General features: G+C 39.8%; 1 protein-coding gene across 1 annotated transcript in view; it reads right to left on the minus strand.

Moving 5' to 3' along the window:
• Nucleotides 1-16,658, minus strand: part of REPS2 (RALBP1 associated Eps domain containing 2) — a 187,451-nt gene that overhangs the window by 134,369 nt on the left and 36,424 nt on the right. Inside the window, exons 2-3 of the mRNA XM_039852292.1 lie at nucleotides 5,843-5,966; nucleotides 117-522 (exon numbers count right to left, since the gene is read on the minus strand). Coding sequence (XP_039708226.1) covers nucleotides 117-522; nucleotides 5,843-5,966 — 530 coding nt within the window. The remainder of the gene's footprint in view (nucleotides 1-116; nucleotides 523-5,842; nucleotides 5,967-16,658) is intronic.

Below are 16,658 nucleotides of genomic sequence, written 5' to 3' on the forward strand. Positions count from 1 at the left end.
TTTTTTTTTTTTTTTTTTTTTTTTTTTTTTTGGAGAGGACCTACTAAAAAGTCTTATAAGTTGCATTTCAAAGAACCCATTTGGAAATGCTAATTAGAGAAATCAAATAAGTGCGCTAAATCGGCAGCCTTACTTTGGAGACACGATTCGACATTAAGGTAGGCTCTAAAGGGCCCATGGGTGGCTCATGGCAATTCCTGTGTGTCCACCTCTTTTTCTTGCTACAAAGGAACTTCACTGGCTCACTTCCAAGTCTGTAACTGTATTCCGGACGGTGAGATTTGCTGGAAGCTTGACAGCAGACATGAGGCACTGCTGTTACGTGAGGTTTCATGGTCAGAATCAAATGGGCATGCCTGGTCAGACTGTTTACCTGTTTATCTTCATCATCCATTCTTTTGAAGGTATTTTTTTCCGAGATTAAATATGGAATCTGAACCTTAGTTCCATGCAGCTCGGCTGGGTTCCCAAATCGTATCTCACCATCAGTCTTTGACATCATAAAGCGAGGCAGCGGCAATTCTTTAGGACCAGAATCAGAAAAGCTCAAGTAAGACTTTATTTTAAAACTGCAAAAAAGGGGAACTCAATGGCCAAAAGATGAATCACGTTTGAGGAAAAATTCCAGAGCACTAAATATAGATTAAATTTTCATTTCGACACAATGAGGACTCCTATAATAATGTCAAGATAGAAAAATGCTACAGTTTTACCACAGTATTCTGGTTGAACATTTTTAAATGCCATCAAATCACTGCAGAACTAATTCAGGTTTTGGACTGATCTTGCACTTCAGCCTTTAGTCCAGTACCAAGAAAAAGGGTGTAAGGTTGCATAAACACAATAAGTGACAAATGGTAATAGGCGAAAAATTATATACAGTGCTTATTATATGCCAGATACTGTATTAAGATCTGCAAATATTAACTCATTTAATCCTTACAACAACTCGATAAGACTATCATCAGCCTTCTTTTACAGATGTGGGAACAGACACCAAGAAGCTAAGTAACATCCTCAAGATCACACAGCTCATCTGTGGCAGAGCTGGCTAATACCCAGTGTCCAGTGCTGCTGCCCTACAAGAAAGGCCCCTCATTCCTAAGGCAAACTTCCTGGGTAGAACAGTTTCCCAGCCCATGTCATTCCTTAAGGGATTTTCACACTCAATCTCCAGTTGTCTTTTCATAATGGAATAAGGAAAATGGTATCAAGTTAAAGCAATTAGTCCAATGTTCAACCAGATTCCACCGCCAAACCCATTAGCCACACTCACAATGCTACAAAGAACTGAAATGCAACGGTCTAGTATATTTACTTATCTTTCGAACCTGACAAAACTATTCTGAAAACAGAAATGATGCTTTGGTACACTTCTAGTTCTCAGCACAGCAAATCACACACAATCACACAACACAAAGAACTCCAAAGTGGGGATAATATTATGAATTATGCATAATGATTTGCATCTGTATCCATTGTTCAGGATAATACTCATCAGTGTGCCTTTGTGTTTCCATCGACTCTCTAGTCCAAAAGCACAGCTGCACTTCCAATGATTGATGTTGTGCTAAAGCCAGAAAACATCTTAGCAACAGTAAGCAAGTATCCTAGCTCCCCAGGCAAAGAAGACTCCTGGTTCTCTAATATCCACATCATGTTTATTTTTAGTTGCTATGTCCACATTTGATTCAAAGACGTAGGCAATATGACAAATCACTGCATGATCAATCAGCCCAGGACCTAAGAGACATAAATAGAATAACCAATCTAGAAAATTAAACCAAGGCTCTCCTGAAGAGAGGATGGCTGCCATTTTTAATGTTTCCCACCCTCAGCAGCTCTCCAGCACTCAAGGCAGAAATGGACTTCAAAAAAAATGGCAAAAGAAAATCTAGATTTTTAGTAAATCAAACATAAGCTAATTCTATGGTTCGTTTCTCAGAAAGGAATTTGTTTCAGTTCAGTCTGCAAAAAGGATCTGAAAAGATCAAGCAAGATCACATAATAATTTGTACCCTGATCTGCCCAGGAGAGGATGACTCTGAGGACTACTTGAGGGAGAAAAGAAGTGGTCAGCATTTGTAAGCTCCCTGACTGGCTGGCTCTCACTAAGGTGAGGCTAGAGATGCCTAGTGCCAATATTTAAGGAGGCACTTATTCTCTCAGGGCCACGTAATCACAGAGTCGGTAATTGCATGGCCCTAAGAGTGAGTGCTCCCTTAAATTATGCACCCAGGGTTCCTCTTACCTCACCCTAGTTCAGGCCCTGGTCTAATCAAATATGTACTCATAGTTTAAGCAAAGCTCTTGGAAATGTTGCACTTGGCTTTCATTAGAAGTCACTCTCAACCCTGGCTCCACGTAAGAATCACCTGGGGAGCTCTTAAAAATACCAATGTTCAGGCCATACCCCAGGCTAATTAAATGAGAATTTCTGGGGGTGGCCCCAGGTACCTCTATTTTTTATTTTGCATTTAAAGCTCTCTAGGCGATTCTCAAGTGCAGGAGAGGCTGGAAACCAGGGCCTAAGATGAGGGCTATAAGAGTCCCTCGGGAATTCCAGCTGACTCTGAATCCAATTGTTTGAGCCTCAAGAGTGACAGGTGATTAAGACTCACTCCCCATGCATAAGTATCCATCTCCTCATTCATTCATTCATTCACTCATTCAACAAGCATGCCCTGAGTGCCCACAATGCCCCATAGTACAGGGGTTACCAAATCCTCCTCTCCTCCCCTCCCCTCCGGTAAGCTCTCAGACTAGTGAAGACGACAGATAAAAAATTAGTCAAACCTGTGAAGGAGTATTTACAAACTGATAAAAGTGCTGTGAAGGAACAGATGCTGAGAGGATAAAGTAGGGAGGGGATTGTTACACAGCAGCATTATCTAACGAGCCCATCCAAGGATTACCTAACTCCCTAGGGACATATACTTTTGTTTTTACTATCTTAATTAGGCATTTTACAATTCTGAAAGGGTGGATATTAACCTGTAGAAAACTGTTAGCTAACAAGCAATTCTTGCCTAATAATACAAATGAATTTCATCTTACTAAGTATAATAACCAAGTTCTAGTTTTATTGCCCTATAGGGCATTAATCAATTTTATATGTAATTTAGCAATCTTATTCCAGCATTTTTTCTTTCCATGACTATAAATACTTTTGATTCTCTTATATACTTTCTTGAACCAGCTTTTAATGGATTATACTAGGGAGTGAGGGAAAAGGGGGAATCAAGGATGCTTCTAGGTTCCTGGTTTGAGCGACTGTAGATGGTGGTGGCATTTACCAAAATGGGAAAGGCTAGAGGTTAGAGGCTAACACACATACACACAGGTGCATGTCATTCATGAAGTAAGGGTGGGGCTCTTACAGAAGGGTGAACTCACAACTCCCTGGGTGTGATGGGGCTACAATAGCCTTTCAACTAGGTTCTCAGAGAGTCTGCCCTTTGGCCTTCAAGGTCTGTGTCATCACACATTAAGCTAATGGCTTTCAAGAAACAAATTGGAAAATTCTAAGTGGCAGCTCAAAGTTTGTCCTAATCTTACCTTCATTCTTACTCAACATAGGCTGTCTACAAATAACTTTTAAATAAATCTTTAAATGAAGGAAGAAAGTTCAAAATTAACTCTGAGTATACTTAAACTCTCAGAGGCAAAAGGCACCAGGATTGATAAAATACAACCAAGAAAGCTTTATATGTGTGAAAAAGTGTTAATCCTGTATACAAATGATAATTTAGACAATGCTTCCCCCTTCTTCTCCTCACCCCCTCAGAAACTGAACTGTAGATCTGGGTACAAACCAGGTAAAAGACTTCAGTCTAACTTAAAAATAATCAACAAAAGTGTCAAAAGTTTATTCTCCTACACAACAAAGCAGATCTAACTTTTCCAGAAAATAAAGTTGGATGATACTACAATAAAGCTTCGTGACCATTACAATGGAATGCAAACTATCAGTGCCTACCACAAATCCAACTTCGATGTGATGTAAGTTTAATCACAGCAAGTGACTTACAGCAGTCACTGCTGTGCCTTACAACAATAAATACCAAACCTGCCACTGAAATAATGCTGCATCAAGAAACCTGTTAAAGGAACTAAATTATGTAATACCAAGGGATGCCTTTTGGGTCAGATTTTCTTCCCCATTTGGATAATATTCCATGATTACAGATTACGGTCAGCACCTTACTAAATAGAATCAAGAAAAGGCTAGTATGCATAGCAACGAAGAGCATGGGAACTGGAGGCTGAGCTCCTGTCTCCAAACTCTACCAATCTTGTGCCCTTAGGCAAGTTACTCAACTCCCCTAAACTTCAATTTCCACATCTGTAAGACAGGGATAATAACAGTACTACAGTAGAGACTGCCAGTGTTCACCCACAGCCACTTCTCCTCTCTTTGCAGGCACATCGGAGATTTATATCTCCCCCAGTCTGCTCTGTGGTTCAGATCACGTGACAAGTTCTGGCCAATGCACTGTGAGCAGCACTAACATGCATCACATCCCGACTGAAGCATTTAACTGCTAGAAATAGCGAGAAACTATTTCTCTGTTGTGGCAATTATGGGAAAAGGAGCTATGTTGGAGGTGCCACAAGATAAAGCAGCCAGGATCACAGAGCCAGAACCACAGGGAAGGCAGCTGCCCTAGAAGGTCACCCCGACCCACTTCTAAGCAGTAAGTGAACCTTTGTTTTGTTAAGTCACTGAGATTTCACTGGTGTCTGTTATCAGTTTATCCTAGGAAATGCAAAATGACACAAATACCTAATTTAGTAGGACGCAGTAAGGCCTAAATGACACAAAGCCTACCATACACTAAGCCTTTAATAAAGATCAGCAGAATGATCCTGGCCCCCTAGTGGTTAGTGGAAAAGGGCTGTTTCCCACAGTCGAGCTATCACAATCTTCTCAGCTACCTAGAGCTGTCCTCCAAGGTTACCATGGACTAACAACAAATTCTGAATCCACTCTGAGGTCTACCAGGGACTTTGCAGGAAAGGTGTGAACAGTTGAGTCGTTTTTATCTCAAAATGAGGAAAAGGAAAAGTTCCTGCATAGCTGTATGAACATATGAAAGCAATCCATATCAGAGTGAATTAACAGAGGACCTCAGCACATCCCTTGAATAATCGCTTTCTTCACACAAATTTGTAAAATCAACATTGAGGCAGTATAAATGATGTTAAGGGTTTGGGGTTTTGCTTTTCATTTAAGTTGTAGAAAGTGCTCAAGTATACAGTAGGTTGGGGGCAGGGATGGCAAGATAAGATGTTAAGTCAAAACTTTGAGAAGATAAATTCATTCGGCTAAAATTTTGGTAGCCCCAAAGTACTTACTAATCATCAGAATAGTGCTTCAGGGAACTGAGGAGTTAAAGGATGATCAGATCTGACGCGGCTGGCAGGGACAAGACAGAGAAGAAGGGCAGTTCCACTCAAACTCTCCCAGTTACTGGTACCCTTGTCCCTAACACAGTCTTAAAAGACATTATAGATTCCTCTAGTGGAAAATTAAAACAAATATTACTATTTTGCCATGAGCTCTAGAATTCTTGTCCCAATCTCTTCCTGCTAAAGAACAAAAAATATTTTAAAAGCAAGTCAGTTAAAAGGAATTAATCTAGGTGACTGAATTTTTCTCCCATTAAAAGAAAGAAACTAAGATACTGCTACATTTTATTTTCAGTTACAGAAGATTTGGTAAAAGCAAGGAGAAATTCCACAAATGCTTATAGAACAGGCCCTTAAACCCACTAAAAATGGTTCTCAGAAATAAGAAACCTGTCACAAATAATAAAGTGTAGAAATGGGAGCTACTTACCACACTGAATGCTCTCTATGCGCACAGGGAGGCCAGACTGTGCTGCAGCAATTAATTTCAAGGCAACGTAAAACTGTGTTGGACCAAAATAACCAACCCGCTTGGCACCACATAGTTCTGTGATCTGGAAACAGACAAGAACAACGATGCTGAAAACCCCATTTCATAACAAGGAAATGAGACAAGATACCTTATGAAATCTTAAGGATTTCATAGTGTAGCTAACCAAAAAGTCCCTGGAGAACCTATGTGTATACACTGGTTTCTTTTTCCTCCAATTTACAGGGAGGTTTTCAATTCAGATAATTCAATTCTACCTACTCGGGATGTTTCAAGACTGATTATTCCTCCTCTTCCAAAGATAAAAATAAAGGTGACAAAGGATGGCTGTTACTCTTACAAAAGAGAATGACTTTTTCAGGAGGTGGATTCTTATGTACAAAGTCTAGAAAGTCACTGGGGTGAAAAGAAAACAGATTAGTCATTACCACTGCTTACAGATGATCCTAGTTGATCAAAATTAAAAGTGATTATTTTTTAAAGTTCCCAGGCAAAATGACTTCCTAGGTGTTAAAATTACATCTTAAGTGCTCACTTCACAGAAACAAAAGTACTATACGCACACATATTTGCAAGATATTGCAATCTTTCATTTGCAAACCTTAAACTGACACAAATCCTATTGATAGTTTTAAAATAACAAATTAAACTTTCAATGAGTTTTTAAACGTTATTTCAAAGTAAGTGATATTCAAAAGTTCTAATAATAGTAAGTGGGGGTGAAGAACTAGAAAGCATTCCCCACTTTCAGTGCCCCAGAGGAAAACATCATACTCTTCTAGAAATGTTCCATGCATATATGTAGCACACACGTGTGTTTTTCCGGTTTTTATCCAATACTTTATACAAATAGAATATCACATACTATTCAACTTTTTTTTTCATTTAGCAATACTGTTTTCATGCTTAAAGACATCTCGGCCTGGATCCCCACCATCCTCAGGACAAATTCCTATCTCCTTAGTATTTAAGTCCCTGCACAACCTGGCCTTGAACAGCTTCTTTGGGTTCATCTCCAGACAGACAGAGACAGAGACAGACACAGACAGACACAGACACAGACACACAGACACACACACACAATTTGGTAGCTGCTTTCAGCTTCTTCCACTTTCCAAACCCATCTTGCCCTTTTCCATCTCTGTAGGTAGTGGGCATACTGCCGAAAATGGAAAACTAAATAGCCCTAAAGTCAAGAGTAGTTTTCAATGAAGAAACTAATCAATTTTATGACTTTGGGCAAATTAATTCAATCTGCCTGAAACCCAGTTTCTTCATATGCAGCAATATTGTCTCTTTCATAAGACTGTTGTGAGGGAAAAAAAATTAAATAATATACTAAACAAACCTAATACAATGCTTACCAAAATTCAAATAATTCTTGGGTTCCGTCCCACTCACCCTGAACTGCAACCTCCTCCCTTCCCCACTGGGTTTAACTCAAAGGGTACTTCCCTATGGCTCTTTCCCAAGTCTCCAGGTATGCTTTATTTTCCCAGTGCATTCTCTGACTATTCGAATGTCCATCACATGATACATCTTCTTGAATTTGCTTCCAAATACAAGGGGGGAAGGAAGTGGGGAGTATGAGTGAAACAAGCCTGATCAAGAGTTGAAAACTCTTGAAGTTGGATGATGGGTTCATGGGAGTTCGTTCTCTTACTCTGTCTGTACTTTTGTATACATTTGAAATTCTCCATATTTAAGCTTTTAATGACTATATCAGCACTTATCACATTATAGTTATGTTTTTCTCTGCCTCCCATTAAAATGTCTTCTCACCACTGGCAATGAGTAACTTCGATTCATCTCCTAGCACAAGGATAGACACCCAGAAGAGAGTCAAAAAATTCTCAATCAAGCCTTACAAATAAAATGTAAATGAGTTTTGCAACACAATCTCTTATTATGAATAAATTATACATCTTCAGGTACAAGCTTGCCTGTACATGGGAATAAAACACCACCACCACCACCACCAATGCAATTCCAACACCAATATAGTTGTCTTACAGAATAATTCCTAATATTAAGAAATTGTCATTTTTGGTATGTGAATAACTATATTTCAGTCAGTGTTAATTAACTACCAAGTTAACTTTACGTTATTCCTTTACCATAATTACCACATAGAACTGAAAAGTTCTTAACAAAAGGTAAGTGAAATTGCTACTAAAACATATTCACTATGGTACTTTGAAGAATAACACCCAAATCTGACATAGGTAAGCTGCCTTATTTACCTTGGAATCGGTCCTTTGGTCTCATACACCACTAGAATCACTGTTTTGTAGCCAACATAGAATATACACACATAAGTGAGGTAAGCCCATAGGTTACTTTGTACACCAAACCTCCAAGAGACATGCCAAAAACTTTCCAGACTATTCAAGCCACAAAGAAGAGAAAGTAATCATAAGCCTTTGGAACTTACATACATAAGCCTGGGACTTCTCAATCCCAAAAGCAGGTTAATTTTGTAAGTTTCTGTTTGTTTATCGAGGTTCAAAATGTTCTGTCTAAATTCTCCATAGAAAAGCTCTAAATTGTGGGTAATGTTTTAATGCAATCTAAAGAAAATAAAGTGGTGCTTTATCCCAGATACTCAATTAGCAGGAGGGATTTTATATAACTGCTCCTTCAAACAGTCCAAGTTGCCAAGCTTTTCCAAAATAAAGGAAAAAATGAGAAGATTCCATTCCTCTTCCTGAATCTAAACTCCAAACCTGTAACACTCTCAGCTGGATCCAACTTAGGTTACATGTTGTGCAAATTTCTAATACAGAACAAGAACCTATGGACTAGTGTTTGTTTTCTCAGGTGGAAGGCAAGAGATGAAAGAAAAGGAGTGGATGAAATCAACTTCCTTACAGCTTACAGATGTACACTAAACTGTTGGGGTGCTGGATATGAATCAGAAAAATTCACCGACTATTGCAGAGGAACATGGACGAAGTTCTGGACGAAGATTGAAGGCCACTAAAATAGCTTCCCTCCTACCTAATTCTGAAAGATTAAGTGACTGTGCTGAGTAATCAGTCCACACCCGTTCCAGTTTGCCTAAAATAATACTCTTTGCTAGATGAAATATAATAAATTTTCAGAACTGTTCAAAGGTTTGAATAAGCTTCTCTCTTTTAAATATTTTTAAAGACTTCCTTAGAAAGTTTTAAAATGTTAAAAAGTCTTGGTGAAAGAGGTTGGAAGAACTGTACAAGAGCACCAATGAACCCCTCTTTTTTATTCTCTCCCCACTGCAGCTGGCGACATTCAGATTCTTTGCTCACACATCGACTGCTTCAAGTCCTGCCCCCAGACTCATGCAACTTCACACACCATCCTCCACATTCCCTCCATAATATCTTATTACGACAAGATTGCCCCCCAACTCACATGGATTTCCAGGCTTCCTTGTCCCTTTTCCTATAAAACCCAGACTCCTGAGCATAGCTTTTGAGATCCACCCAACCTTTACAACAACCCCATGTCTGTCTCCTCGCCACCCTGGATCTAAGGTTTCCGCCACTTCAGACGCCAACCATCTCTCAACACAAGAAAGTCATTCAGGGCTCTGGGCACCTGGTGTGTCCCCTGCCTGGAAGTTGGATGTCTCCCAACTTCTTTACCTACCAGGCTCATTCTTCAAATCACCTCAAGACCAACCTTATCTTTGAAACCTTAGTCAATTCCATACAGTATGTTTTTCTGCATTCCCATAACCCTTTTCAGTAGGTTTCTATCATATCGCCAGCCTTATAATACAGCAAAATCAGTATTTTAGCCATTGTCTCCACTATACTCTATCTCCTTCCCCTACTCCCCAAATGCCCAACCCAAGAGTGTATCTTTATCATTTGTATCCCCCAGGACTCACACTTTACAATGCTTGTTATATATTTAGTTGCTCAATGAATGTTTGCTGAATTAATTAGTTTTCACAGCCTGTAGTAGCAGAATTGTTCTCCTTTCTCTCATCTTGTAATTACTTTTACAAGTGGTTGCTAAATTAGCTTTAGTCACCTCACACTATACAGCCACAAGAGTTCCTGCAGGAATATAATAGGTTAACTTCTGTTCCCTCGCTTCTGAGCCAAGAGGGGCTTTAGGGTTAAAGCATGAGGAAAGGCCTCCGCCATGCTTTATCCTGGCCCTCTGCCTCGTAGTCCAGAACACCTCAGTGGTGCTCCAGCCACATAGCACTCCAGAGGTGCACCACGGCCTTCTTCCTGAGTCTCCTATTCAGCATACCCCCAGGGGATGTCAGCCCCCCATGTAGGCACCCTCAACAAAATATAGAGGAGAATTTGAAGTACATGGGTTTAAAAGTTGTACCTCAGCTTCTCAGGAAATAGCTGAAGAGCCACATCAACTATCTTGGGTTTTCTTTTCCCATTCATTTATATGTCCTAAAAATCAAGAGGGACTTTCAGTCCAGAGGGAGCTGGGGGAAGGACTCAAGAAAATGACCCCCATATGCAATTACCCAACATTAGATACCACAGTATATGCCTAAGCCAAACCACCACACTGTTAAAGAGAAGACATTCAGTGCTTAGGTGTGATTTCATTCAGAGAAGCCTACTAATACCTGAAAATATTACTTTAAAATGTACTGGAACCTCTCATTGAAAGCATTGTGCTCAGTGCTATTCTAAGAAGTGAGCAGCACTGAACAAAACAACTTATTCTTCTCACACTTCAAATTAACATTATCATACAATATATGATCCATTCATTTTCTCAATTATCCTAAAAACATCCTATAGAACTGGATTTTCTTTTTCCGATCCAGGACTTAATTAATGCTCATGAATTACATTTTTTTTTTCTTACGTCTCTTTAGTCTTCTCGTAATCTTGAACAATCCCCCTCAGTTTTTCATGATACTGAATCCTTTCAAGAGTTCATCTGTCCTGCAGAAATGTTTCCCATTTTGGATTTGTTTCCTTGTGATAACATTCAAGTCAAACATTTCTGGCAAGAACACCACACAGGTGATAGGGTGATACAGTAAGAAGTACACATCACTGAAGGGCACATAATGTCAGAATATCCCACCATTGATTGTCAAGCTTAAGCATTTGGTTAAGTTGGTAACTGCCAGATATCTCCATTGCAAAAACACATTTTCACATAGTACTTTGAGACCATATGAACAGTCAATCCCCTAAAAATTTGGCTTCTAAATCTGTTAAATACTAATGCTCAGTAAGTCTAGTTAAATTACATCAACGAAATGGGAATCATAATCCAAAATCACAACAAAGGTGGGGAAGATACTTATTCCATGAGGTAGGTGTCATTACCTCCAGTTTATGCACTAATAAACACAATTCAGAAACTGATATGTTCGAGGTCACAAGTTCAGAGCCAGTACTCAAACCTGCATGTGCCTGGGTCCAAAGCTCCATCTTTCCATTACATCAGGGGTTGGAAAACTACTGTTCATGGGCCAAATCTGGCCCGCTGCCTGGTTTTGTATGGCCCACGAGTTGAGAATGGTTTTTACAGATGAACATTTGCAATCAATTTGCTGACAGGGAACAGTAACTTTGAATCCCGTAAGGTAAAGTGTTATCCCCATAACAAGAAGTCCATGCTTTTTACTAATAGACCTGTATTACCAAAAAACAAATTCTACTCATTATTATATTTTGAATACGTTAATAAAAAGTTCGTGGAAGTTTATTTTCTCTCTTAAGTACCAATATCCTCAATTTTGCCTCTGGGCCAACAAAGCCTAAAATATTTACCACCAGGCCCTTTACAGAAAGGGTTACCAACCCCCACATAACTCACTGCCTCCCTGAGCTGCACTTTCTATTCTTGCAGATACCCTCAGTAGCCATGCAGAAAGGGTGTTCTCTTGAAACAATCAGCTACACTAAGTAAATGCCCACTTAAAGAGTGAACGCTTCCGTTAGAAGAACACACTTGTATTTGCTCCCCACTTCCGTCCATTTACATACATTTAAAATTTCCAGAAGCTTTTGACCAAGGACTTCCTACAAAACTATAAACTTCCACGGCGACCAACTGGAGCAACTGGATGCCATGTTTCAGATATAAGAAAATCTATTCAATAAAAAGTTTGCATTTTTTTCAGCTTTAAGGTATAACTGACAAGTAAAATTGTCACATATTTAAAGTTTACAATGATTAAATATACATATACATTGTGAAAGGGGTCCCGCCATTCAGTTAAGACATCCGTCGCCTTACATATTTAACTTTCTGGGGGGTTTTTTTGGTGAGAACACTTAAGTTCTACTCTTAGCAAATTTCAATTATACAATACATTGTTATTAGCTATAAACACCATGTTATACATTAGATCCCCAGAACTTATTCATCTTTTAACTGAAAGTTCGTATCCTTTTACCAACTTCTCCCCATTTCTCCCAGCCCCTGGCAACCACCATTGGACTGTTTCTATGAGTTCAACCTTTTTTTTATTATTATTATTCCACACATAAGTGAGATACCATGCAGTATTTGTCTTTCTCTGTCTGCCTTATTTCACTTATTTGCTTTTCATTTTTAAAGGGAAAAGGTGTTATAAATCTTCATAACCATTCTTTGAAAATGTCTTTCTGCATTTGTGAACTGATAATGATCCAAGATCTCCCAACATGTAAGGTATTCCCAAGTTGCAAATCAATTCTGAAAGCTACATTATCTTCCAGATCCCCCAAGATGCCATTTAATTTAGGGCGAGAGAGCCTATAATAAATTATAAGCCGAATCCAGCCCAGATGATAAATACAGGCCATATTGGCAGAGGCTATGGCCCAGATCCGGTTTGTCAGCATTCCTGGCACAAGGCCCAAAACTCACCCCAGTAGCACCAGCCTGCCGCCGTGGCTCAGATGGAATCTGAACAGGGAAAAGACTCTGGGCAAAAAAAATCAGGAACTTGTACACTGCTAGTGGAAGCACAGATCGGTGTAGCATCCAGAGTCTATTTGGCAATATCCATAAGAATTACAATCAACCTTTTGATCTAGCAATTCTACTTCTAAGAATTTATATTCCATTTTACACAAGCAAAATGGCACATGTACAAGGTCATTCAATACATACCATCTAAGACGCAGACAGGAAAACACTTAGAGGTCCATCATCTAAAGTATTAATCAATTGTCCTTCATCTACACAATAGAATTCTAGGCAGCTATAGTGGACATTTGTCATATCTGTAATTGCCCATCCATCATCTTGTGAAAAGCCTTTCTCTATTTGGAAAAATTTCTCTCAGCTTGAAAGTCGAGAAACAATTTCCTAGGCTCCTTTGCAGCTCAATTGCAAACATGTGACCAAATCTTCACTGATCCGACAACGCCACACAAGAGTTTGCTTTAGAAATGAGAAATGTAAGAAAAAAAGGCTCTGCTCAGAGCGTCCACTTTCGCAGGTGGAAAGCCCCTGTAACTGCGAGGCCGCCATCCTGGCTCACGACGACAGTAGAGGCAGCTATAGTCGAGTCAAATCCATGCTGTCTGCTGCTCAGTGCAGGCAGGAGCACCAGTGACTTCCACTTAATATAACAAAGTTTGGGGCTTTGTTTCTGGAAACTTCGATGCCGGCCTCTTCCTCCAGCCCTCCAAACAATTTCAGGAGTTACCTAAAATCCTAATCCCTTTTTGGTTTAACCATCTAGATTGGATTCAGTTGTTTGCCACAAAAACCACCAACTAGAAAGGAATGAGGAAGCTCTCTGGGTACCAACATGGAAAAGATCATCAGGTTAAAATAAACTGTTGACAAAAGCAAGGTGCACAGTAGTATGGTAGGTATGATTTTTTAAAAGGGGTTGAATATAGATGCATTTACTTAAATACATAAGACAGGGAGGGAAAAGTTTTTCATCTTGTATTTCATCTTGTACCTTTTGAATTTTGAATCTTGTGGATGATCTATTTAAAAATAAATTTAAAGCAACTGTGAAGAGTACGAGACAAAGCCTAACCCCACGTCAGCAAGATATTATAGACATACCTCAAACCGATTTCCCTTCCACGTGCTCTAAGTGCAATTTCAAAACTAAGTGCCAGCCTGAACAAAGCTGCAGTGGCCTTCACTCACCAAGCCCAGATTTAACACACACCAACGCAGAACAAGGCAGCATCTAGCTTTATAAAAACTAGTTATCTTCGTCAAAGGTAGCACTGATTAACTGTTCTCCCTTGGTCTCGAGTCTCATCTACTGGAATGAGGCAGTCAGAATAGATAGAAAGCGAGGCTTTTTCTAGCTCCAAAAATCTATAAAAAGGAATTCTATTGGGTGAAAGTGAAAACTACGGTTTGAACCTCTCCCTCTGGCACTTAGCACGTCTACTTTGTATTATGGTTCCCAGTATACCTGCTACATCCATCCCCCTACAAGGCTGTAAGTCTCTTGAGCACAAATCCTGAAGTTTTAAAATCATCCTTGCATTCCCCATAGCACCCAATCTTAATGATTTCCCACCAGGAATGCTTTCAGAATAAGTTAAATATACCTTCTGAGTTTTTAACTCTTCACTGCACTGAGAACCCCCGTGCATGTTGTTTTGTACCTTTGGACTGTGATTTATGTGAATATACCGACCTACTCAAAAGAAAGTTCTTTTACGTTTTAAAGGATCAGCGACAGCACCTGATCCCAGGACAGCAAGAACCTCAGATGAATTCAGATAAGCCATCTTGTAATCGCCGGATTCCAAACAAAGCCAAAGAGAAATACAACATATCCTCCCAGAACTTTGAATTTACTTAGTTTTTGTATGGAAGGGGGAATATTTCTGTATTAAAACACAGAACTAGGCAAAATTCATATGGTTCTTAAATTCAAAGAAATTCTACACTCAGACTAGCTGCTTTGCTTTTTGCACAATGGATTAGCACATATAGGTTTATCAGAGTGATTCTACAGATATTTATCATGCTCCTAGATTGTCTTCTGGAATGATGAAGGATTATAGGTAGTGATGGCATTTATGACGATAATTAATTATGATTTTTGTAAACTGGCCCTTCTTTGGCAAGCCAACACCACAGCTTTTCAAGCTGCCCAGCTGGCTACACGTGTGCGGGCACTCACCACAGGGTCAGGAGCTCCTCAGGGTTGGCACCTGCCTGAGGACAAAGGGGATCTAACAACTCAAGGGTAGGGAGAGGGGAAGCCCACCATGGGGTAAACCACCGAGGACAAAGGAAGCGCCCTCCCCACCATAAGACAGTCATCGTGATGTAAGAGAACAGTTTAGGAAGAACAGTAGAATTGACAGTAAGAACATTTACTGAGGGCCAACTGTGTGCCAGGCACTAACTTAAGTGCCAGGAATTGAAGAGAAGGAAACAAGCACTTGCACATACACACCAACTAGCCTTAACACCAGAACTGATTTAAAATGCAATTACAGTTCAGATTACAAAAAAGAAAATTCATTTTAGGATTCTGGCCCAGGTTTCTACACTCTGCATATCACAGACTTTTGTACAGCTGTAGGCAGTGAAAGCTCAGGTGAACACACGAATGCACTGCCAGGATTATATAAAGCTTGCACTGGTTCTGGCAACTCAGACTTACCTCAGCAGCCAAAGGATTCACTTTTTAAACAATTTGTTTGTTGGCATTTTTAGTGCTTTTCAAAAGTAAAATTACAGGTTGGGGGTTGTTTGGTATTTTTATAAGTTTGCTGACTTCATTCTACATCTTTTATTTTATACACACGCATGCGTGCACACACACATACTCAAACACACATTTCTTTTTTAAAGAAACCAGTGCCTTAGTGAGAGGAATAGAGCAAGCCAGGACATAATGCAAGTAGAGCATCCCTATATTATACACAGATCCTCGAAATGCTTTCAGAGGGAACAAATGGAAGTTTAGTCTCAGATCACACCAGTTTACTCTCCAACCTAAGCCCAGACAGATTGGAATTCTCCAGCATAGAGCTAAACTCATACCAGAAAGTTTTTTTAATTTTTATTCTTTTTTTTCCAATTAGTTTACATACAATGTTTTATATTAGTTTCAGGTATACAGCATAGTGGTTAGACAGTTATATAACAAACAGCAGTTTCTGATGGAGTAGGCACTCTGACTTCATTAACTGAGTTTGTCAAATTCCTGGTTAAGATCTTATCCAATTGTTAAAATAACAAATGCTCATCTTGCCTCCCTGACATTCTAGCAGCCTCCATCTGAGGCTGCCCCTCCCCTCCCCCCCGGCAAAGCAGGCTACTACAGGGCATTGAAGCTGGAAACAGCCCCCCCCATTCACGACTTCACCCCACAGCAAGACCTCATGACAACCAGCACACTCTGCATCATCATGCCAAATGCAGATGGATTTATAAGGCTTCAGCCCAACGAGCCCCAAGCCCATCCTGCTATTGGTGCTGCTGTGACCTAATGGCCACATTACATTGACCACACTGATTCTTTCCATGACCAAATCTTTCTCTGCCCCAGCTACAAACATCCACCCTTTTCCCCCTCTAGCTTAAAAAGACACTCATCATTTGAGGCCTAACCTTGCTCTCATTTGTCTGTCCTTGTCCTACACCTCATCCTGAGGTACCTGATACCCAAATCCCAAACTTTCCCTGCTTAGATCTCTTTCCACCAAGCTGTGTTTGCCAGGAGGGACATCCCTAGGACCCTGGTGGATGTCATGTATCTCCTACCTCGAATCACCAGTAGACATTGTTCCATTTGCATTGCCTGTTCTGATATAATCCACTCACACCGCCTCCTAAACTGGGG

The sequence above is a fragment of the Pteropus medius genome, unplaced genomic scaffold (genome assembly GCF_902729225.1).
Source record: "Pteropus medius unplaced genomic scaffold, Ma_sr-lr_union100, whole genome shotgun sequence".
Classification (NCBI taxonomy): Eukaryota; Metazoa; Chordata; class Mammalia; order Chiroptera; family Pteropodidae; genus Pteropus; species Pteropus medius.